Genomic DNA, 22,944 nt, shown 5'->3' on the forward strand with positions numbered 1-22,944 from the left:
GCACAGGGCTACTGCAGTCCTCAAATAATTTTTAATTTGCATATTGCAGCCCTTTTGATAACGACAGTACCGATAAAAGCGAGTTGCGAAATGCTACCGTCGTAGCGGACAGGGACCTAGTCCGGACGAGAAAAGAAACAACAGTTGTACAGCTTTACTACGCTCTGCTAAGTAATCATTGGCTGTTGTACCGAGAGCTCCGCATCGGCAGATGGCGCTCTCGCGCGATCCTTCAGTACTGTTCACGCGAAGAGCAAGAATTTCCCAGCGTGTCCGCAAACCAAGTCACCCGTCTTCTTTTCCGTCTCGATGGTAGACTAACGTCTTGTGACCCGGATAAGGCGGGAGCTGAAGCCTCACCCTCCGCAACGGCAAACGATGATTGGCCAAGAGCTGTAGCCGGTGCAGCTGGAGGATTGGTTGTTGAAGGAGACGGGCGGGGGAGAGATGAGGAGCGTGTGTGGGAATGAACTGCCGGGACTTGGCGGCTGCTGAGGTGACTGAGAAAGGAGTATTACCGGCAGGGCGAGGCGGTGAGTCTGAGCGGCGAGGGCGGCGCCCTCTCCGTTCGTGCTGCGGTCCCGGGGTCCGCTGCTGCGGGTTTAGCCCTTCGCGCGGCGCTTGGTACGGGAGGGGCTTTTGAACCGGCTTCGGAGGGGGCTGAGGGAGAAGTTGGCCGTCCGGATTTGAGGATGCCCACACAGGCGCCTGAGGGGACCTGCCAATACCGGCCCGGTGCGGCTGGTGGTGGGAGCGAGTGGCTTGGCGGTGGCCGCTGCCCCAGAGCTCCTCGCGCCGAGTGCCGCTTAGTCCCAACAGTTAGTTGAGAGCACTGCTGTTTTCCCTCCGCTTTTCCTAAAAGCGGGCCTTGATCCGAGGCACACTCCAACCTGGGAGCATGTAGCACTGTAGCGCTAACAGTAAAAAAAGAAAGAAATGGGGGCGAGGGTGCCTCTGAGCATGTGCGGTGCCCTCCCCCTTGAGTAATCGCAATCCGCCATCGCGTTGTCGAGGAAAAAAGGGCACAGAGTAGGCAAAAAAGCCTGATTTCCAGGGTTAGGCCTAAATCTGGCCGCTCCTTGGGTTACAAAATAGGCACTGCTTTTTTTTGCTTTTTTTTCAGGAGTCAAGTGAAAGGTCAAAATGCTCCGCCGTCTGAGTTCTCTCTTTGTCTCCAGTGTGAGGACACTGGTTAGACAGCGGCTAACCTTGAGAAGGTTCTAACCTGTTCTTTTCTCCTACTGCGTCCTAGTAAACAACACTGTGGGCCATCGTTGCTAGCACTTTGAAACTTGCCTGTCTGTGCCAGCTCAGTGGTGACTTCTGTAAACAAAAAGCAGAGGCGGGGAAGCAAGGCATTTTGACTTTTTTGTCGGGACTGAGATCAAGATTTGTTTTTGCCATATTTGAATACATTGACACACACACACATCAAAAACTTGTATCTAACATAGCTAGACCTAGTTCATTCTGGTGCTTCTTACATTGCTAGGTATATAAAAACAAGTTGTGCAGAGAATAATAGTGTGTAGAAAACATAGTTGCATTTAGGTGGAAGTCATTTAGAAATTGCAAGTTACTGTCTTCTAATGCTGATGGGGAAACCCAGTCACATGGGTAGGGTATAAATAATAAAATAATAAAATTATTATTATTGAGACAAGTATTTTTAAGGTGACATAAAAATGAGGACTCTTTGTTCTTCAGGATTGTGTGTTCTGTTAAAGCTCAGGCAGCATTTTGGGAAAGGAGCCATAGACCAATGGTGGAACACATGTTTTGCATGCAGAAACTGGCATCTCCAGTTAAAAGGATCAGGTAGCAGGTGATGAGAATGCCTGAGGCCCCAGAGAGCTGCTGTGAGTCAAGGGAGATAATACTGGGATAGATGGAAGTATTCTGATCTCTGATACAAAGCAGCTTCCAGTATACTGTGCTTATTGTGGAAACCAGTGTTTGTACCACAAATGAAAATTCTGTGCTCCTATAAATTAGGCAAATGTTTTAAAAGAAATATAAACGCCTTGCATTTCTGTTTCATTATCATAGGTATTTGTAGGACTTTAAAATATGAACATTATCATTTCAGACTATCTAGCTTAAAATAGGGCTTGCCAAAATAAGTGGAAGTTCAAGAAAACATATCTCTGTACTGCATACAGAATAGTTGCAAATGAGCAACATGTGCAAAGCTGGTAATTTTGAGTAGCAAACCCTCACCTCTAGCCAGATCATTAGGTTGATTAATCCTCAATTAGTGACCACAAAGTCAAATGGAAAGTGAATAGGGATTGCTTATGTACTCTGAGATACAATGCCTATATTATGTTCTTGGTATCTTATGTATTACTGGGTATACTTAGAAAACACTAAATAATATTCTAAAGCACATCAGGGATCTAGGTGCTGCAGGCTTAAAACCCACTTATAAAAAAGAAGAAGTGGGGGAAGGAATGAAGAAAGACAGGAGTGTAGATATTTAAATCCAAACTGCACTTGCTTGCTGCTGTATGCAATGAAGGTTAACTGTTTGTGTCCCCTGTTGCCAAATCAGCCATTTGCATTTTGAGGTATATAAATTGATTTTTCCATTAGTTTGTGAGTTTCATTACACTGGCTTAGTTTGCATGTCACAATAAGTCACAATTCATCTTAATCAGTGTTTTAATTGTGAATGCTGGTCACATGGGTCCCTATGTCATTCCCCCTGTGCAGCACCCACACAGCTCAAATAAGCAATAACATGACTTGCTGTGTAGCTTGATTTTGGATCATGCTCTATTTGTTTCAAATAAACCAAATGTAATAAGCATATCTCAGTTGGAAGAGCATGAGACTCTTAATCACAGGGTCATGGGTTTGAGCCCCACATTGGTCAAAGATTCCTGCATTGCAGGGGGCTATACTAGATTATCCTTGTGGTCCCTTCCAACTCTGATACCAATATTTGTTCCTGTGCCAACTCAAGGTGACTATGAGTTGTATTTCATGAATTTCTATTTCTACTCAGAGTAGACCAATTGAAATTAATTACTCCAAGTAGGTCTGTCATTGACTACCATCCTATATGTTTCCTCCTCCTGGACAGAACATTTTAAAGATCAGGATTAAAAAATTACTTTAAAATATTGCTTTTCTTGACAATGCAGCCTGGCTCTGTAAGCTGCTTTTCTTAGATTTAAAGAGCTGAGGAAGCACAGTTAGGATATGGCAGATGAGTAGAGGCCAAGGAGGGGATTTGTTGCTCAGTGGTAGAAGAACACATACTTTGCATGTATGAAGTCCCCATTTTGATCTTTGGCATCTTCAGTTGGAAGAATAATGTAGTGGAAGAAAATCTGTCTAAGACTCTAAAGAGCCAATTCCAGTCAGACAGGCTCACCCGGAAGACTGTTTCATCTTTTCTTGTACAGATAGGTACAAAAAGTTAGCCATGTTAGTCTGTAGCAGCAAAAGCAGAAAATGTCTTATTATGGTATAATCACAAATAAGTGGCAGTAGAAAGCCATGCAGGTACCCTTGATAATTTCAGATTGCTTTGATGAGAAGCCAAGGGGAAGTCAAAGTTTGCAAAGAGGGCTCCTGATATTTTCCCCTTCTACGGCTTCCAGAATGGAACCATGGAATTACAGTATGTATTGTCATGTTTAGGTTTGAGAGTGGGGTGATACATTATTTCCCAGATGGGTCAGAGAAGAACTTGCTGCTAGCAGATATTTGTGCTTTCTTAAGAAAGTATGCTTTAGTCTTCTGGAATGATCCATCTAAGTCTAAGAAAATGATTCCAAGTTCAAAGGGATACAAAATAAATGGCAGCCCTGAAGTGCATACCATGTACTGCATGTGAGAAACTGTCAACTGAACAGCTGCACCAGCATCTCAAACATCCCATAAACGGTAAACCTCAACGCAGTGCAACTGAGGTTGCCTGTGCCAAGTTTCCACATGAAGATATTATTACCTAGGAGTGGTAAACTGTTGACTAAAACAAGCTTGTAATGAAAGCACTGGCAATGAATTAACTACAACAGTTCTTGCTAGAACTGTCCCAAGTGTCTTGTAGTCTGCTGACTTGTCATTTTTTTAAAAATTCCATTCAGTTTTTCCATTATGTAGCTGACTAAGAAGTTTAACAAGTTTCCAAAATGATCATAATTATGTTCACATTATCAAATTCGTCTTCTTTCTTAGAGGGACTAAACTGAGACCAGTAGGTATTTGTAGGTTTTTTGATGATTTATGCATTTGATTAAAAAATCCTGAAATACACCATTTTCAGGCCAAGGGCATATATTGACCCTTAGTCAAGTTGCCATGTATATGTGGGTATGCAAGACCAAACTGTAAATGGAGACATGGTGAGAACTGCAGCTCTCAAGGCTATTTTCTGAACAACTTTCTCACCAACTATTTCATGCTATCTTAAATCAAGTTTTATCATTTATTATTTGTTTCTGTTATAAAAAAATTTAAAAGGACAAATTTTGGGCATTTGTCACAGGACTGGAAGCAGTGTAAGATTTTTAAAAATTGAAACATTGTGGGGTAAGGCTTAGATGTGCACAAGATATAACCAACGTTCCTTGTGAGAGGTGTTTGAATGAAATATAAGCTTCTTGAAAACATAAGCTCTTAAGAATCTTGTCTTTTAATTATCACTAGTACTTTTTTGTCAGTTATGTTCCATAGATACACACATTCAGAGTGGAGCCCTGGCAGCTGCATTCTGAACCACCTGAAATTTCCAAAGGCAGCCCCACATAGAACACATTGCAGTAGTCTGGTTGGAATATGACCAAAATGTGGATGACTGTGGCAGAGTCATCCCATTCATGTTAGGGGGGCAGTTGGCATACGAGCCAGTGCTGAGAAAACAAAAACCGAAAACACTCCTGGTCACTGATACTTACTGGGTTTCCCCAGTCAGTGCCAAATTCATGAGCACTCCCAAACTGCACACTTCTTCTGTCAGGGAGAGTACCAGTCCATCCAAAACCAGTTGTAAACTATCATCTGGAACTAGGGAACTCCCCACCCACAGCATCATCTTGCGCTGATTCAATTTTAGCTTGTTTGCTGCATCCATCCCAGAACTGCCACTAGGTACGGTCATACCTCATGTTATGGATGCTTCAGTTTATGTGTTTTCGGATTGCGGACTGCGGGAAACCCGGAAGTACTGGAATGGGTTACTTCTGCGTTTCACCACTCACGCATGTGCAGAAGTGCTAAATCACACTTTGCACATGCGCAGCCGCACCAATTGTGCCTGTGCAGACCCGGCGCTTCAGGATGCGAACGCTGCGGATTGCGGACGTGCCTCCGTCATGGATTATGTCCGCAACCCGAGGTTCCACTGTACTGGTTTAGGATTTCAACAGCCTCCTTGGGAACTGAACATGGAAAGGAAAGGTAGAGCCAAGTGACATCAGTATACTGATGACCAAACCTGCTTGCACCCTAGAACTTTATTTTCAATTTCTGGAAATCCTACATGACAGTTTTGACAGAGCCTAAAAGTGAGTTTACAAATTACAATCAATAAATACTGATTGCGTACTTGCGGTGAAAATTGTGGACTTAGCTTTTTTGATATGTTTTCTTCTAGGTCATTTCTCATAGTTTGAAAGAGTTGCATACAGATACTCATGGTTTCACACTTGTGTTTTTTCTCCCCAGAGTGACTATGGAACATTTGCATTCCATCAAACTGAGGTGGTTAGCTAACAAGATTGTGGAAATCCTGCATTGTTCCAGATGATTTACTGGATTAAGCACCTACTTAGGGTGATATTTGAGCAAGCAGCATTAACTATGGAATCGGTAAGTGCTACAGTGAAGTTCAGACCTGCCTGGCTGTTAGGATCAGTGTGAAATACCCTATTGACAGTGCCACCCTTTTGAGGGTCATGTGGCAGTAGTGTTTGAGAGCATCTTTTTGTGCCTGTGGCCCCCAGGTTATAGAAATCTCTCTCCTCCAAAGTGCATTTGGCCTTGCCATCATACACTTTTTGTCAACACATCACAGTATGCTTTTTTGCCCAGGAGTTAAATGAATGTTACATTAGAAGGGGTAGTCAAATCTCTGTACAGTGGTACCTCTAGTTACGAACTTAATTTGTTCTGGTGGTCCATTCTTAACCTGAAACTGTTCTTAACTAGAGGCGTGCTTTCGCTAATAGGGCCTCTTGCTGCCGCTGCACCGCCGGCACACAATTTCCATTCTCATTCTGGGGCAAAGTTCTCAACTCGAGGTAACTCTTCCAGGTTAGTGGGGTTTGTAACCTGAGGTGTTTGTAACTCGAGGTACCACTGTATTATAAACACTTAATTTTTTTTATTTATTCAGGCTTTGATCCCATCCTTCACCCTAAGGTTCCAAGGAGGATTACTTAAAATTGGGAAAATAGATTAAAACAATAAAGCATCAATTAAAATATAATTTAAAAGAAAGTGGAGCTTGAAGTCACTACTGATCATCAGTAATTTCAAGCCCTGCTTAATTGGTCTTGTATTTCTATTTTTAGCATGGCTTGTCATGCTACGAAAGAGAAATGACTCACCTTACGTCAAGGAATTGACAAGTGAGTGGGCTTGTTTGTCTGCATCCATTTCAAAACTGTCAAAATGGCCTGGTGGTGGTGGGTGGAGGAACTCAAGGTCTGGCCCACTGGCCAGATTCATTTCCTTATCCTTCTCTAGTCTTCTGTCCACATGAGAATTCCAGTGTAGATTATCCTTGTTAAAACATAATGCATGAAATCTCATATTAGCTGTTCTGACAGCCAAACAGATTTCCTTCCCCCCTGCACATCCCCAAACCTGCCCTGTTCCTTTTTTTTGGTTGGGGGGGGGGTGGGGGGGAGAGAGAATGAAAAAGTTCCATTGCACAAGTATTTGTGTGTTGATGGATGCTGCTGCTGCACAATGTACTTTTCTTTATACAGAGGCATTGCAGTGCACATCTGCATATTTATTCAAAAGTGCATTAACTGGGGTTTACGCCCAGGTGATCTGGATTTGCAGTGAAACTTAAAGAAACAAATTATTTCCATGATAGGCAGATCATGTTAGGCAGTAATAAAATTGTTTTTCTTTTATCCTTCCAGTTGCTTTGGTCTAGTAAGCCTTATGGTCGCGATAGAAGTATTGTAAGGAAAATTGGCACCAACCTCTCGCTGATACAATGTCCAAGAGTTCAGTTTCAGGTAAGATTTTAAATATTTGTTTCACTTTCCACAGGGAAATTAAATTAATCTTAGTGGTCAGAGCAAACTAATTGGATCTGGGTCTTGCATTCATATATACTGCCTTTCTGCCAAGGCAGTTTACAATTTTTAAGTATGAAAAGAAACAATATAACATGGCGAGTAGAGCAGGCCATGTAGTTTGTCTATACATGCCTCCCTTGATCTCTTCCTCACAGGACAGATAGTGTCCATCAGCTCAGGGGTGGGAAGGGAGAAGGAACAGTGTATCTGAAGCAGGCCTTGATGTTTTAGATAGGGAGGAGGCTTCTCCAGGGAGGGAGACAATATAAATATTGTCAGATAAAGAGAAAAAATATTCTTGAAAAAAGCTTGAAAGGACCAGCTTTCAGGATGTACTAATGTGTCAGGTGAGGTGTTCTGAGTCGGAGAGAGAGAATGGATCTGTTGAAGCACCTAAAACTTATAGCAAATGTGTTTGTGAGCTTACAATACTCACCTCTTTGTGCCTCATCTGACACATTAGTACATCCTGAAAGCTGGTCCTTTCAAGCTTTTTTCAAGACTATTTTTTCTCTTTATCTGACAATACACCACTTAGAAGGTCTGAAGAGACCTCAAAGGATCCGCTTCTTAGGAGCTGGAGACATACTACAGCATTTTGTTGAAGGTTCTGTATAATTATTAAAATTTACCTTTGTTATTATGTTTTAATAGTTTACATTCTCTATCTTCTGAGCAGCCTGCTAACCCAGCAGACAGGTTTTGCACATTGTATAACTTCCTTTAAAACTGTACCTCTGTTAGTTGTTTTTAAAATTGTTGAATGTCATGGGGAAACGTCTTAAAATACATCTTATGGAAACATTTATTCAGCAAGATATTGTGAGTTGGAAGCTTAATAGTATTGACTCTGGGGAATAGTAGAGATAGCTGTCATTAAACATCTGCCTACAAGTCCAGGGAACTCTTTCAATGAATATTCTGGTGCACTTCCTAGTGTAGATCTATGCTTTGAAAAGTTTGCTTTCATGAAAATAAAGTTAAGCAGTTTTAAAACTTTGCTGTGTCTCTGTCATCTTAGAAGAGGGATTTATCCCAGTCTTCTTCCTATTGTAGAAAGGTTATGCATGTTGTATTAACTTGCTGTAGAGTAACTTTGGGGAGCAGCAGAGCCTATTACTGCAAATGTTGAGTGAGTGATTGTCTCTAATGCAGCTAGAAATTGGCTCTGAACTTGGGAATTTTTTTATTGAAACAGAGCTCCTTTTGTCTACAGCCCCAGGAGTCACATCTATGACTCTTTTTAAATCTTGGCATGTTGACAGAGTAAATGGTAATTATCTTCTCGGATGTTTCCTTCACTGCATACCCAAATTCCCATTCTATGTTATTGTTATGAAGCTTTGGAAATGGGGTTCAGCAGTGGCTTGTTAAGGTGTCACTGTAATTTGAAAAAAAATCTGTATATGGCCAGCTCTTGCACAAAGACTTTCTATATGCTTAGAAGGGAAAGCTCCAATTGCATTTACTCAACCCACACTTTGCCATGTAAAAGCTGCTTGTGATTCAGCTGTGTTAAGAAAGGTCAGACAAAGGATAAAAAGTATCAAGAAGCTTTTAACGTGTTGTGTTCTGTTGTGTTTTCATATATTCTGTTGGAAGCCACTCAAAGTGGCTGGGGCAACCTAGTCAGATGAGTGGGGTACAAAAAATAAATAATTATATTATTATAACTACTAGAGAGTTGATAGGGACACAACGCCCTTGTTACAAGAGCTTCACTAGCTACCAGTCTGTTTTCAGGCACAGTTCAAAGTGCTGGTTATGTTATCTAAAGCACTATACAGCTTTGGTCCAGGCTATCTGAAGGGTCATATTCTCCTATATGAACGTGTCCAAGCTCAGATCTTTGGGGGAGGTTTTACTTTTAGTCTTGCCACCTTCACAGGCATGCCTCATGGGGATGCAGTAGAGGGCCTACTTGGTGGCTGCTCTGAGACTTTGGAACTCCCTAAAGAAGCTGGACTAGCTTCCTCCTTGTCCTTTTGCCAGCAAGTGAAGTCTTTTTTCCCCAGGCTTCTGCAAACTGGCTGTTCTTAAGGAAAGCCCTCTTAATAGTGTGCTGTACGGTTTTTTACTATCTGCATTTTAGTAGTTTTTTACATTGTTTTAATTCAGAATACAATTTAATTACTTTTTAACAATAACCATTTATATGTTTTTAGCTACAGTGGTGCCCCGCAAGACGAATGCCTCGCAAGACGGAAAACCCGCTAGACGAAAGGGTTTTCCGTTTTTGAGCTGCTTCGCAAGACGATTTTCCCTATGGGCTTGCTTTGCAAGACGAAAACGTCTTGCGAGTGTTCCGATTTTTTTTCGCTTTCCCCCCCCCCTTTTTCTAAGCCGCTAATAGCCTTTTAGCCGCTAAGCCTTTAATAGCCGCTAAACCGCTAATAGTGCTAATCCGCTAATCCGCTAATCGGGTTGCTTCGCAAGACGAAAAAACCACTAGACGAAGAGACTCGCAGAACAGATTAATTTCGTCTTGCGAGGCACCACTGTATTTGTGTTTTATTGGTATTTGTTTTAATTTTTGTGAGCGGCTGTGAGTCCTAGTTTTGGGGAAAAGGCACAGCATAATTACAATTAAATAGAATAAATAAATAAATAACAATTTTGTGGCACCTAAAAGACTAACAAATTTCTTATGGCATAAGTTTTCATGGACTACAGTCCACTAAATCAGATTAGCTTACAAAAGTATATATTATAATGTGTTACATTTTAGGGTGCCACAAAATTCTTCATTTTTGCTGTAAATACATTACTAACATTGCTTCCCAGGTGGAGGATTAATATATACAGGTATACACTGTCATAATCATTTCTTCTCAGTGTTAGCCTGGAGTTGTATAAGTGCATTTTTGAGTTGTGGAAACACAGTTAAATGGGATGGAGTTGGATGAAAAGTCCTAAAGATACATAGAATAGTAGGCACTTTTATTTATAAATAAGTGAAAATCAGATGGAACAAAATGGTGAAACAGGGCTGGGGAAGAAGTGTTGGCACTTCATATAAAGGTGGAGAGAAATAGATACATAGAATCTTTGAAGGGCAAACAAATGTAATAGAAATACATGTTTCAAACATAAAGAGCATTATTTTGACTTTTAGAATAATATGTGTTCCTTCAATATAAGCAAGTGTGACCTTTTTGGAATCTTAGTTCTGTAATAATACAAGTCATATTGTGATTATATGCCAAATGCCAGATAAGTGTTTGTAGGCTGAGGGTGCCACTGCCACCCAGGATTCTGGTTTTGCAAATGCTTGTTCTTCTGCGACGTTTCTGACAATAGTTCCACAGATTTAAATAAAACTGTGTCCTTGTGATGCATGCAGTTCTGAAGTTACTGTTTTAATTAAACGTGATTTGCAATAGCATTCATTCTTCAAATTTGAAAGTGGGAGGAAAGAAATCTTTCAGGGAATTTTACATTAGTTGTGAATTCTGTGTTTTTATTGTAGTCGTATGACAGTAGCATTTAATTTTACTGAAATCTTGTGGGTTCTAAATTGTTCTTGAAGAGAAAACATATTCAAGTATAGTAATGATTTTAAATTTATGACTACATTGATGTTAGCTGTTTCAAAATACACTTGCATGATACATTCAAATGAGCATAGTTTCTAGCCTTTTTATAAAAGGTAAAAAGAACAGATGTTTCCTTCCTTTGTTGGTCCACCTGCATTCAAACTTCTTTGTTACACACTTACCTGTTTCCAGTTATAATGGGCTTTGAGGTTTAGATGTTACCTCTTAACGTGAAAATGGACTGCGTCAACAAGATTTATTTGGGAAAGAAAGGAGTAGGAAGCAAGGAGTAATATTTCATCTCTATCTGCAAAATTTTCTCACTGGCCTGCATCCATAAAATTATTCACCAGGAATAAGAGCTTTGGCTCTCTGGTAAGCCAGGATTCCTGATAATGGAGAGGATCCTCACTCACTGAAGTCTATTATTTGACACTGAGCTTTTGAGCCTGCTTGTATTGCTTGAAAGCTCAGTAGGACATGAAACCTTTCCTCTCACTTGCAGAAGTGGGGAGAGGTTGGTTCTTTCTGTGCTGCTGACCATGCAAAAGCAGCACAAGGGATTGGCTTCAGCCTGCTCCAGAAGCCCAGCACCACAGAGACAAACACCCCTCTGTAAATCCTTTGGCATATGTGCCAAATGATGGCTTTCTCTAGAACTGAGCCAAGAATGTGTGAACCCTACAGATATTTCCAACAAAAGTGGGAAGCGGCTAGAGGAGAGAGTATGCAAACATATTCTTTGGGTACAGTTAATGCTATTTCCAAGCTGAAAAGGTTATTATATCCATTCCCTAAATTGAACAGCCTTATATTACTCAGTTGTGGGGATTTGATATGTGTCACAGCAGCAGAATCAGTGCCAAGGTTGAACTCTTGCTTTTTTCTAGATTGTTGCTACACTGAAACTTTTCTATAGTGTTCTCTCTTTCCCTCTTTTTTCTTTCTTTCTTGCTTTAGCTATTATATCACAGGATCGTGCACTGAACCTGCAGTAAGTCAGTTTTGTCCTTTCTCATTAAACTTGATTAAGCTATTAGTGCATGCTTGTAATCATAATGAACTGCTATTAAGAACCATAAATCAAATTAACTTTTAGAGCCTTAATTTTCTGCTTGATCTTACATAGGGGGCTTTAACTGCTGAAAGTTTTTGTTCTGCAACTGTGGGAGAGAAACGATTGAGGCAGTCCTGTACACACTTACTCAGATGCAAGACCCGCTATATTAAATGGGACTTATTCTGCTCAAGTGGGCATACGATTGCGGCTTTAGACGTTGTGACTTTAAAGTTGTAGTATAGTTGGACAAAGAAATGTGTGGTGGGTGATTTGGATGCTTGCCACAGACGGGGATATGGGACTCTTGTACTCCCATCAGCCCTAGCCAACATGGCCAGTGGAAAGAGATAATTGGAGTTGTAATCTAACATCTGGAGGTTTCCATGTCGGCTGCCCATAACCTAGAGACTGAAGCACTAAGAAGATGAAAAGCTCTAAACTAGCACTTCTCAAGTTATCTGATGTGATGGATCAGCTATTCCCTCCCCTAATGTGCTAAAAACTAGTAACATATTTGGTCCCTGAAATGCCCCACCCAACCTGGGCTGTGTCGAGTTTCCAGGGGCCAGCAACTGATGACTCACAGAACAGCACTGGTCCATGGACCACCACTTTACAATAATAATAATACAGTAATAAATTTATTATTTATACCCCATCCATCTGGCTGGGTTGCCTCAGCCACTTTGAGTAGCATTGCTCTAAACCACTATGTGCCTGTACATATGGGAGCTCAAACGTGGTTTACATTAAACTATTGTTAGTGTGAGTCACAGTTGAGTGTCATGTCTTAATTGAGCTTCAAATGTAGAGTTTAAAGCTATACTGCAACTTGCTATTATAGTCACCTTGGAAGTCATGTCAGAATAACCCAGTGATAGCCAAGGGATAGGTGCACTTGACAATCTCTGTCTGTCTTTCTTTCTTTCTGTCTTTCTTTCTTTCTGTCTGTCTGTCTCAACAACTAGATCCACACAGAATATGTAATAGCAAACCTCTGCTTAGGCCTGTAAATTTGGCTCCAAGTCTTTAAGGCTAAAAAAATATTTCATATATTTGGAGTTGGCCTCGGGGGGGGGGATCCACAGTTGCTAAACAGCAGTATCAACCCTTTATGTATTGATCATGGTGCTTTCTTAGCTTTGTTGGCAAATCTGGAAACAGATACTATTTGACATTAGAACTGCACCCACATCCTCTGGCCACATAGAGCATATTCCCAGTGTACATTTTTCACTTTCTATCTTTACTCCTATTTCTCACCAAAGTATTACTAACTGGAAGAGCACATTGAATGCAGACCAGGTTTCTTACTAGCTCTGCCATGTAAAAGATTATTCCCCTGTTTACTTTAATCTTTAATCTGAACTTTCTTTTGCATGAAAACATTCCTTTTTGGCACTTTGAAAGAATGGCACTGCTAGATGCTTGGTGAGATTAGTGAATTGTCCATGGACTGTAGTCAGTAACTATTAGCTTAGGTAACTTTCCAAATTGCAACTAGTGACTTATGGTGCAGGTTAAAGTGAAACTTGCCTGGCGTTGTACACATTGGAAAACATAGGTTTATTTGCAATTTGTTGTACTGTATTAGTTCATGTGTTGTATTTCATAGATTAATTGTGCTAATACTAAAATTTCTGTGTTTAGTTCACATGCAGTATTCTTTGTGGGATTTAACCCTGGTGTGAAATCTTTCTCCTTTTCCATCTATTTCTCTCCAACATAATAGGAGGATGTTTCATCCTCCCACTACCCTCATGGAAACAAGACTGTGTGAAATCATTGTCAACTTAGTGCTATTGAATTCTAATATGTAATCTTGTCCACTCAAATCTAGCTTCCATCTCAGTCTGCAGAAGGCAGTCATTCTAATCCACTGAGAGATGATGGAGTGGTCTCCCTTGCAGATGTGGGGTGGGTTGCTGAAGAAGAAAGTGAAGTCTTTACACGGCTCAGGTATGTTTTTTGAAGCTGCCCCTCTGTGGTTGATTCTTTAATTCAACCTGTGTCAAGGGAAGAAGCAGTGTGTTGAACTGAACTAGATATCCTGTTCATTTGAATGCTGTCAAGTGTTGTTTTCATGGGTAGAGAAACAGCAGAGTCACCTAGACAGTCACAAGTTTCAGCACCCCTGGCACTTGGAAGATAGGGAATGAACAATGTAAAGGCAGGTGCTTCCAATGTTTAGATTATTGGGTGTAGGCTAGGACTCTGTAATGTGATGTAAACCCAAAGAACTGCCTCTGGGATGCACCAGTTTCATTTTGACAATATGAGAAGCAGAAAGTTGACATATTGGTGAAGTGGGGTTGGGAGGAGATTGGTTCCATTTTGCATTACTGAATGATGATCCTACAGTCCATAAAGCAAGAGAAGACTGCAGAGAAAGCCACAATATTGCCAGTGCTCTCTCCCATTCCTGCAGAAATTGATACGCTGTTATGAAGTGTTTCACATTAAGTGTGACTATAGGTTAATGTATATTCCTGTGTTGATAGTGACGCATGAAAATACTTTGGCTGCCATTATACATTAAATTTACAGAAAGATGAGAAAGGGGTGGCTGTGTCTTAATGAAAAAAAAATCAGATTTGGGGAATTTAGTTTGAAGTGAGAACTAGCTAGTTGTGGCAGTCTTAATAGCCTATGCAGCCATTCCCTGTACAAAGGAGTAGTAAAAAAAACACCTCATGCCTATAGAAGGTTTAGGCTGCATAAGATGCTGTGCACATGGAGTTTCAATCACACAACAGGACTTCCCCTTCCTCTCCCCCTCTTCTCCTCACCATTGCTCCCTTTAGCTGTTTGATAATGGGTTTTTTTAAAAAAGTAAGTACTACTGTATATTGTTTTGTCGATTACAGATCAGACGTTTGGTCAAAATCCCAAACATATCCTAGAGGTGAAGGCTGCTCAGGAAGAGATCCAAATATTCAAGTACCTTTGCCAAAGCCATTGCAAGAAAAAGAAGACTCCAAGATTGCTGTGGCCACAAATGATGAAGCTCTGCAGAAAATCAGTGTGCTAGAAAATGAACTTGCCAGTTTAAGAGCGCAAATAGCCAAAATCGTAAGCTTACAAGAACAGCAGAACATGACAGCAGGTATTTAAAAAAATATATATATAACAAAGCTGATTTTATAACTTTTCTTTCAAATTGACTTTCATTCCAATGGGTCTGATTATTCTTTGCATTAGAAGTGGTGACTTCCATAGTTGTGGTATCTCACCTCTTAACTCACCTTGACCGGAGAGAACTAGAAGTGGAACTTTGCTGTTCCATCCACTGGACTATTCATACTTTCGTAAACAATTGCAGAAACGTAGGCTCAAGGTGATATTGAGCCATTGCTGTGTTATCTGACATTGTTGATTTTAAAGGTGCTGAATGGCAGTAGTTGAAAAAGCTTGTCTGATTACTATTCTGATGTCTAAAAACAACTTTATGAAAGCTTCAGTTAACACATTTTGGATGTTGAATTATTCTTTAAACCATATTTCCAACTTATTCATCTCTGATTAGTGACTGCTAAACATGAATTGGAAGACTGCCAGTACTACTTGGAAGAAGTATAAAGACATTAACTACTTGATTGCCTTGCATTCTCTTTCCTTTGTCTCATTTATTCCCTCTTAATAATCTACTTTTTCATAGCAATCTGAACATGACAGTGGAGGGTATTAGAAGGACGAGAAGAAGAACCTTGTTTCCTAGCTGGCAAGGTCTTTAGTGTTGCACGTTAAATTTTCTGAGACTGCTGCCAAAATCAACCCAGTATCTGCAGTTGTAAGCTCTAAAGCACTGCTGCACTGTTCAAATATGTTTGATTTGGTCATCATTTTATAAGATGGCTGGTGATGGCTTATTATTTATACATTTGTCATACTTAAAGACTTCTAGCATTCTCTAGTGGCTTGAACATAATCCACACCCACTGGGTAGAAATTTTAAAACTTGTTTAACACTAGTAAGCCTAACCAGAGAATGGGATTCCAAGCCCTTTTGGCACCCTCTACTCTTCTTGCATTTCCTTCCTAGATAGATGTCTGTCCCCAATTGAAAAATACTACATTGCTTTGATGGGCTTTGTTTTTGAAATGATAACCATTATTTACTGAAGAATATTGTTGCATAATTAAATGGACTATTTTGTTACAGCTGGAGTAAGTTCTGCAGCATCAGTTCCTGTCCTAGCAGGAGTGCCAGCACCGCCCCCGCCGCCCCCACCCCTTCCACCTCCACCACCGCTCCAGCAGAGCACTTCTGCCATTGATCTTATTAAGGAGCGCAAAGGAAAAAGAGTAAACTCCGGACGGACTTTTATAGATGATGATTCGAAGAAGCCTGAAATACCAAACATGCTAGATATTCTCAAAGATATGAACAATGTAAAGCTGCGATCTGTGAAAAGGTGAATCTACTACAGCTCTCTGTTCAGGAAGGTTGGGGGGATGGGGCTTTCAGTGAGGAAAATTAACAATGGATGGTTGCCTAGATTACACAAGTAGCCAGTCATTTGCTTAATCAAGGTAACACATACCGCACTGCAGCCCCCTCTTGCACCATCATGCACTCTTTCGGATTAGGAGGAACATCACATCCCTCTTTAGGTAAAGTTAGTAGCTCAGGGCCAGGAGACGTGCTGTATCAGATAAGAGGCTGGAAGATGTGTTGTAGCACTTGTAGCTGGTAGTACCAACCCTTCCGGGTTGGGGGGTGGAGAGAGAGAGAGAGAGAGAGAGAGAGAGAGAGAGAGGAAGCCACTCTCTTTGCAGGCATTTGAAGTGTCTACAACTCAACAGTTTTGCTCTATTCTTTTGAAGACCAGAGGAGAGCACCAAACGAAAAGCAGCCGACCCAACAGATCCTGCCGCACTAATAGCTGAAGCTCTTAAAAAGAAATTTGCTTATCGATATCGAAGTGACAGCCCAAGTGAAACTGAGAAACAGGCTCCTGAATCTGACACAAGGCTGGTAAGCACTGCATCCAATTTATGATTCACTGGACCCTAGTGACTAGGATTTTAATCCTCCCTCCCAGTTCTCCCTTGACCTTTAAAACTGTAATTGTAGCCAACTGCATATATCTTAAGGATCATGCACTGGAAGTTGACCCGGCTTGCCACTGGAATATGTAGAAGTCTCTCTGCCCCCTCTGCACACAATTTCTGAGGAGAGCTTTTCTGACTTGGACTCTTTCTGACATGTTCCAGCCAACTGCTGGAGGGGCTGGCCTGTGTAGCTGTGAAACCCTTCTCACATGTGGAGTGTAGGATTATAAAATGGGTCTATCTACAGAAAATGCAGTGGGGAGCATGAAGATGCAGGCTGCTAGTCTGTCTTATTTTGTACCAAACAGACTGGTGAAGTTAGCATGATGTCATTTGTCTGTCCCTCCATTAGCCTACTTGTTCACTTGCATGTAATTCCTTGCTACATATAGACTAGAAAAGTTGTTAAATACTATAGGGCAACCTTATTAAGCCCATAAAAATTACTAGCCTGCCCAAAAAGCCCAATCCTGCTTTTTTCTCTCTCCTAAAAGGAGTCCCTCTTTTACCACTTTGCTACAAATTTCTATAATTTTTACTATTTATTAAATTTGTATATTGCCCCATACCCTTAGGTCTCAGGGTAGTTCACAGGATCAGGCTAGCAGTGCAGCAGGCTGGCAAAGGGGAAACAAAGCACTCTCCTCCTTTGCCAGTCTGCCTTGCTACCACAGTAGCTACAGAGAAGGGGTCTCACTGTGTCTTAAAACATGCTCATCCTTAGCAAAATTCACATACCCACAGGCAGACTCTTGATCCCCAATGTCAACCAGAAAAATAGTTAAATACAAGCCTTCTATAGAGCAGCTGCAATATAGTGCTAGATTACTGAGGGCAAGGTGAGCAGGAAGCTTCTTTTCTAGTCTCAGAACAACACTTGCACTGGGGAGGGGATTTCCCAGCTACGAAGGCCCCCTAATATGTTCTGTTGTAACAGTCAGCTATCACCAATAACTGGGCTAACTTACACAGTTTGTCCCATTGCTAGTTGGTCTTTGATGCCATTCTGCCTAGAGGGTATGTTGCAACTATTGTTCATTATTTCAGTTGGTGGGCAAGAACAAGTATGTAATGAAATAACTGGTCACTGTACTAGAGGTACATAGAATTTAAGGGGGTTTGGAAGGCAAGACAGACATGATGGTGACGCCTAATTCTAACTAGAGAGCTTCTTGCCAAACAAAGGTTTACTTGTACTGCAAGAATGCTGAACACAGGGTTGACTCCATTTGGTGCCCTGGTCCTAACAGAAGTGTTTTTGATGCTGCAGGTGCCTCTAACAGAAGATGAGGCCCTTTTTGCCAAATCGCTCTTCCTCTAGCACCTGCAGGAGATTGGCCCCAGAGAGTAGAGGGGCCTTGTGGAGTAGCAGGGAAGGTGTAGGATTTGTCAAAAACATACCCACATCATGCTCTTCTGTCAGTAAATGTGTCTGCTGCATCAAATGCCCTTATACAAGTGCAAGACCACTAACTGAATTCCACTCTTTTATTTGACGAGATTTATATACCACTGAATCAACAAAACCTCTAAACAGTTTATGTAAAGCATAAACTAAAAATCAAATGTTAAACATTCATATAAATAAAATCAGCAGTTTTAAAACAAATGTAAATATTTATAAACCCTAGTTGGTTTTTAAGCTCCATTATTTCACTTCTGGGTTTGCTTCTTAAATTTCTCAATTTTAAAATTGATCAGGAAAAACCACAAGTAGAAGAAATGTGTAAGAATGACTTCTGAGTACATGCTAGCGGTAGCCTGTAGCCTTGGTGTATGAACTTACTCCCAGTATGTGCAGATCCTTGTTCTTACTCTCATTCTCTTTTTATAGTTTGGGCCACACATGCTGAAGCCTACAGGAAAAATGAAGAATCTAATTGAAAACTCTTAAGCAGGGGAAAAAAATACCTCACTACAAAAGGACTTTTTACAACTACTTCTGCTTTTTTGAGAAACAAGTGTTTTGTTTTTTAAAAAAAAATCCAGGGGCCTGAGTAATAGGTTTAAGAATATAAATATTGTATTGTGGTAACACAGCTTTTTAGTACAGAAATGTCAATGTGGTATTAGAGTATTAATAGACAATATAAGAATGACTGACACTCTTAAACACCATGTGTACAAAAATTAACTTTAAGTTATTATAGTTCCAGTGCAATAACTGGTAAAATGTAAGGGTAATTTTTAATGACTTATTTTTAGTTTGTTACACATTAATTTTGAACTATGTTCTGCATATAGAAATCTCATGCTGTGTTTTCAGCTTCTTTAAATGAAGCACTCAGACTTTACTAAAGCTACTCTACCTCTCAAACACTAACCTTGAAGGCTTTAAAAACCTTATTCTCCAGCAATACAAACTTCAAAATTTAGTAATTATCTTTCAATAAATCAACTCATTTTTGCTTCAAAACACGTTACATTGCAGCATATTTATAGGCAATAAATTAGCCAAAGTTTGGACTATATTTTTTACAGGACTAAACATTACAACTGCAATAGAAGTAATGCTGCATATTCTGTGTTAGGAAACCAGAGCAGAATATATAATTTACCAATGGAAGGATAAACAGGGCTTCTTCACCTCAGACCTTAAACTGTCAGGTTACAGAGCCTGGGTTATATTTTTCTTAGTAGTTCTCTTATGATCATTCTTGTCAACAGCTGCAGTATTTGTCCCAGCAACTTGGTACCAAGTCCAGTCAGTTCAGTAGGAGTTTGCAATTTTACAGGGAACAAACAACTGAAGATGTAGAGCATGACCCATCCTGGCTAGGTTTTTTGGGTGGGGGAACCAACAAACTGAAAAGTTGTATTTGGAAAATGGTACAGTGCTGCATAAAATTTCATTTCTAGAAATAGAAGGCAATTATTTTGTGAATGCTTGTTACTTAATTACAACAGCAAGATCCAACTTGCAACAGCAGATACAGTGAGACTTCACCTCCTCCCCCTGTAGCCCATCAATGTGCTCCAACCCTCAACAGCACGTTTGAGGTGAGGGGAGTGAAGTGGAATAACTGTTTTCATGTGCAAGTCCACTGACACCCCATGTCGTCAAACAATTATCACTGTTTTTCTATGAAGAGCTAATTTAGTGTCCCTGAAATGTTTGAAAACTTTGATTTTTAAGTTTTTAAATTTAGAACTTTGTTTTACAGATTATTTTTTATCTGATCTGTAGAATGCTGCAAGATGCCTTAACGCCAACTGTTGTTTTTCCACGCTCATGTGTATTTAGCCATGTACCACCAATGTAAAAAGTTAAAATCAGAAAGATACTTACTGGCTCTTGATTTCATTTTTTGTTCATCACATAGCATGAGACTCTTATTCTCAAGGTTGTGGGTTCAGGTTCCATGTTAGGCAAAAGATTCCTCCATTGCAAAGGGTTGAGTTACATGACCATTGTGGTCCCTTCCAACTACAGTTCTATGATCCTATGACTAATGTATGCAGGCATTAGTTCAGTGTTGAGACAGCTGCTACAAGTACACTGGGAATAGGATCTGGAAAGATCTGAACCATTAAGGGCGTACATAGCAGAGAAAGTCCCACTGGACTGGGAGGAATGTCTGAGTAATTAACTCTATTGAGGCACAAATTCATAATAGAATTAGAGAAGTACTATAAAGCTCTTTTCAGGTAGTTCTGGAAAAATCCCTAGACCTGAATTACCCAGCAAGTACTAATACATTTATATAGTACTGCTACCGAGTTTTCAAAGAACTTCACATGCATTATCGAATTATAACCCTTACAACAAACCTGTAAGGCAAGTATTATTCCCCATATGGGAATGTCGAGACAGAAGGACTTGCCTAAGCCCAGGAAGAGTAAGATTCAAATCAGGAGTGTTGCTAGGAGACAATTCCCATCATCCCTTGTGGCACAGGCTAGTGGGAGTCTATCATCTTCAGGAGGGTCACAGGTTCCACACCATGTTTGTAGAGGTAATAAGAGTACAGTGGTACCTCAGGTTAAGTACTTAATTCGTTCCGGAGGTCCATTCTTAACCTGAAACTGTTCTTAACCTGAAGCACCACTTTAGCTAATGGGGCCTCCTGCTGCTGCTGCGCCGCTGGAGCACGATTTCTGTTCTCATCCTGAAGCAAAGTTCTTAACCTGAAGCACTATTTCTGGGTTAGCGGAGTCTGTAACCTGAAGCGTATGTAACCTGAAGCGTATGTAACCTGAAGCGTATGTAACCTGAGGTACCACTGTACATGTAAATGTGACACTTGGTGATAGGTGGCTGTTCAGTAAGTTTGAAACATTTTTTAAAACTGTTAAATCCAGATTTTTATTGTATACATATTTTTGGGATACATTTTCTTATGTCAGTCAAGGAAGGCTGTAATCCTGTACCTATGTATTTAGGAATAAAATCAGACATAGGCTACAATCTTGTATGTAAGAAAATGCATCCTAAAAATATTTAAATGCCTAAAAAAATGGGTCCAGAACCAGAAAGTACAGCTTTGAAATCCTCAAAATAGCATGCATTGTCCTAATTGGTTATTAGTTATAGAAGTTTGAAGTCACACCACCATGTTTCTCTATGGCGCTTGGACCAAACCTAATCCCTGATAATCTGTTTCTATAAGTGACTTCATGTTGACAAATGATACATTTGCGTAAAACAATATAAAGCATAGCTTACAATTGGTTGAACATTTTCAGTTGCTATATTTTAGTTATAAGCTATTGACTTATTTGTATTCTAAAAGTTTTTTATCAATTAATAAATACATAAAATATACACACCTATATCCAAGACTGCCAAGTAGCAGTAATTTGTGTTCATGTTGGGTACTCTTTCATATATTTGACAACTTGAAATATTCCTTTTAGTGGTGCCTACAGACTGCATATAAATTTATTTTTAAAAATCCATACTGGACTTTATTCTTTGTTTCCGTTCTTATTCTCCCTCACTTTATTTTCAGATAAATAATGTATTCCAGTATTTTTTCAAAGTAGGCAGTACAACCCGGTTAAATGCTCTCCAAAATTTAGCACACCAGCTAAGAAAACAAAGCGTAGATATAAACGTTTTATAAGCATTGATGAGTCCTCTAAGTTGTACTGAATTTGTTCTTCAAATTACTCAAATGTATCATACAAGGCTAGTCTTTCATTAATGCAGTTACCTTAGCAATTGTTTTTATCAAAAGGGATACAACAGAATGGCAACACTAGGGATAGGGCAGGATGTATAATAATTAGATGCAACTCCTAAGATCTGGAGAACTTTTGGCCCTCCAGATGTTGCTGGGCTACAAGTCCCATCAGCCCCAGTAAGCACATCCAGTGGACAGGAATGATGGAAGTTGCAGTTCAGCAACTTCTGGAAGGTCAAAAGTTCTCCACACCTGTCGTAACTGCATGTGAAGTGACTGCAGGGAGCCTAAGCAGAAAGTCCTCTCAGTATACCAACCTTTGCTGCCTCTTAAAATATGCGCCCAATGGAATAGGGATTTGTGGGAAAGCTTGAATTGTTGATGGTAAATAGCCCACTGCTTTTTATGTTGGTTTGGTTACAATTTCTATCTAAATTAGCTTAGCACTTAAAGCATTTGTCTAAAGCGATGGCCAAACTTGGCCCTCCAGCTATTTTGGGACTACAACTCACATCATCCCTAGCTAACAGGACCAGTGGTCAGAGATGATGGGAACTGTAGTCCCAAAACAGCTGGAGGGCCAGGTTTGGCCATCACTGGTCTAAAGCAATCCTCTTAGTTTCCCAAACATATTCCCAATGCTATGATACAGTATAAGGAGAGGATAAAATTGAGAATGTTACCTGTAGCAGAATAAACTTGGATTACGCACATGATGACGCAGGTAACTATCAAGCCACCTAGAGTTTAGAACCTATCACTAAGGAGGTGTCTTTACATACTACCAAGTGGCAGAAATAGTAAAAATATAAGTCAAGCATGAACCTGCTATTGCATGTGCCGCATAATATGCACATCCTATAGTGAGATGCATTAGGAGTTTATACATCTGCCTC

The 22,944-nt window shown here is 40.2% G+C and overlaps 1 protein-coding gene and 1 long non-coding RNA gene across 3 annotated transcripts; one reads left to right on the forward strand and one right to left on the reverse strand.

The window, feature by feature from the left end:
* Nucleotides 1-313: 313 nt before the first annotated feature.
* MTFR1 (mitochondrial fission regulator 1) lies at nt 314-20,206 on the forward strand. 2 transcript variants are annotated; one of them, XM_081205031.1, is made up of 8 exons: nt 314-533; nt 5,680-5,823; nt 7,110-7,208; nt 13,708-13,826; nt 14,735-14,973; nt 16,030-16,282; nt 16,695-16,845; nt 18,757-20,206. In XM_081205031.1, the coding sequence occupies exons 2-8, from the start codon at nt 5,758-5,760 to the stop codon at nt 18,814-18,816; spliced, it is 987 nt and encodes a 328-aa protein (XP_081061157.1). In that variant the 5' UTR covers nt 314-533; nt 5,680-5,757; the 3' UTR covers nt 18,817-20,206. The 2 variants fall into 2 exon arrangements, with proteins under 2 accessions (XP_081061157.1, XP_081061158.1); XM_081205032.1 differs by lacking the exon at nt 314-533 and adding an exon at nt 604-624.
* On the reverse strand, nt 19,757-22,666 carry LOC308593149. Its single transcript, XR_014010786.1, has 2 exons — nt 21,119-22,666; nt 19,757-21,086 (listed from the first exon to the last, which is right to left on the reverse strand). It is a non-coding gene; the product is annotated as an uncharacterized lncRNA (long non-coding RNA).
* Between the last annotated feature and the right edge of the window lie 278 nt (nt 22,667-22,944).

This window comes from Podarcis bocagei (assembly GCF_964188305.1).
Source record: "Podarcis bocagei genome assembly, chromosome: 8".
Lineage (NCBI taxonomy): Eukaryota > Metazoa > Chordata > Lepidosauria > Squamata > Lacertidae > Podarcis > Podarcis bocagei.

Bases quoted from the DNA above. Each gene is read 5' to 3' on its own strand.
- MTFR1 (XM_081205031.1), top strand. From the start codon at position 5,758: ATGATTTACTGGATTAAGCACCTACTTAGGGTGATATTTGAGCAAGCA. The intron at 5,824-7,109 runs GTAAGTGCTACA...TTATCCTTCCAG, and splicing joins CAGCATTAACTATGGAATCG to TTGCTTTGGTCTAGTAAGCC. The intron at 16,283-16,694 runs GTGAATCTACTA...ATTCTTTTGAAG, and splicing joins AAGCTGCGATCTGTGAAAAG to ACCAGAGGAGAGCACCAAAC.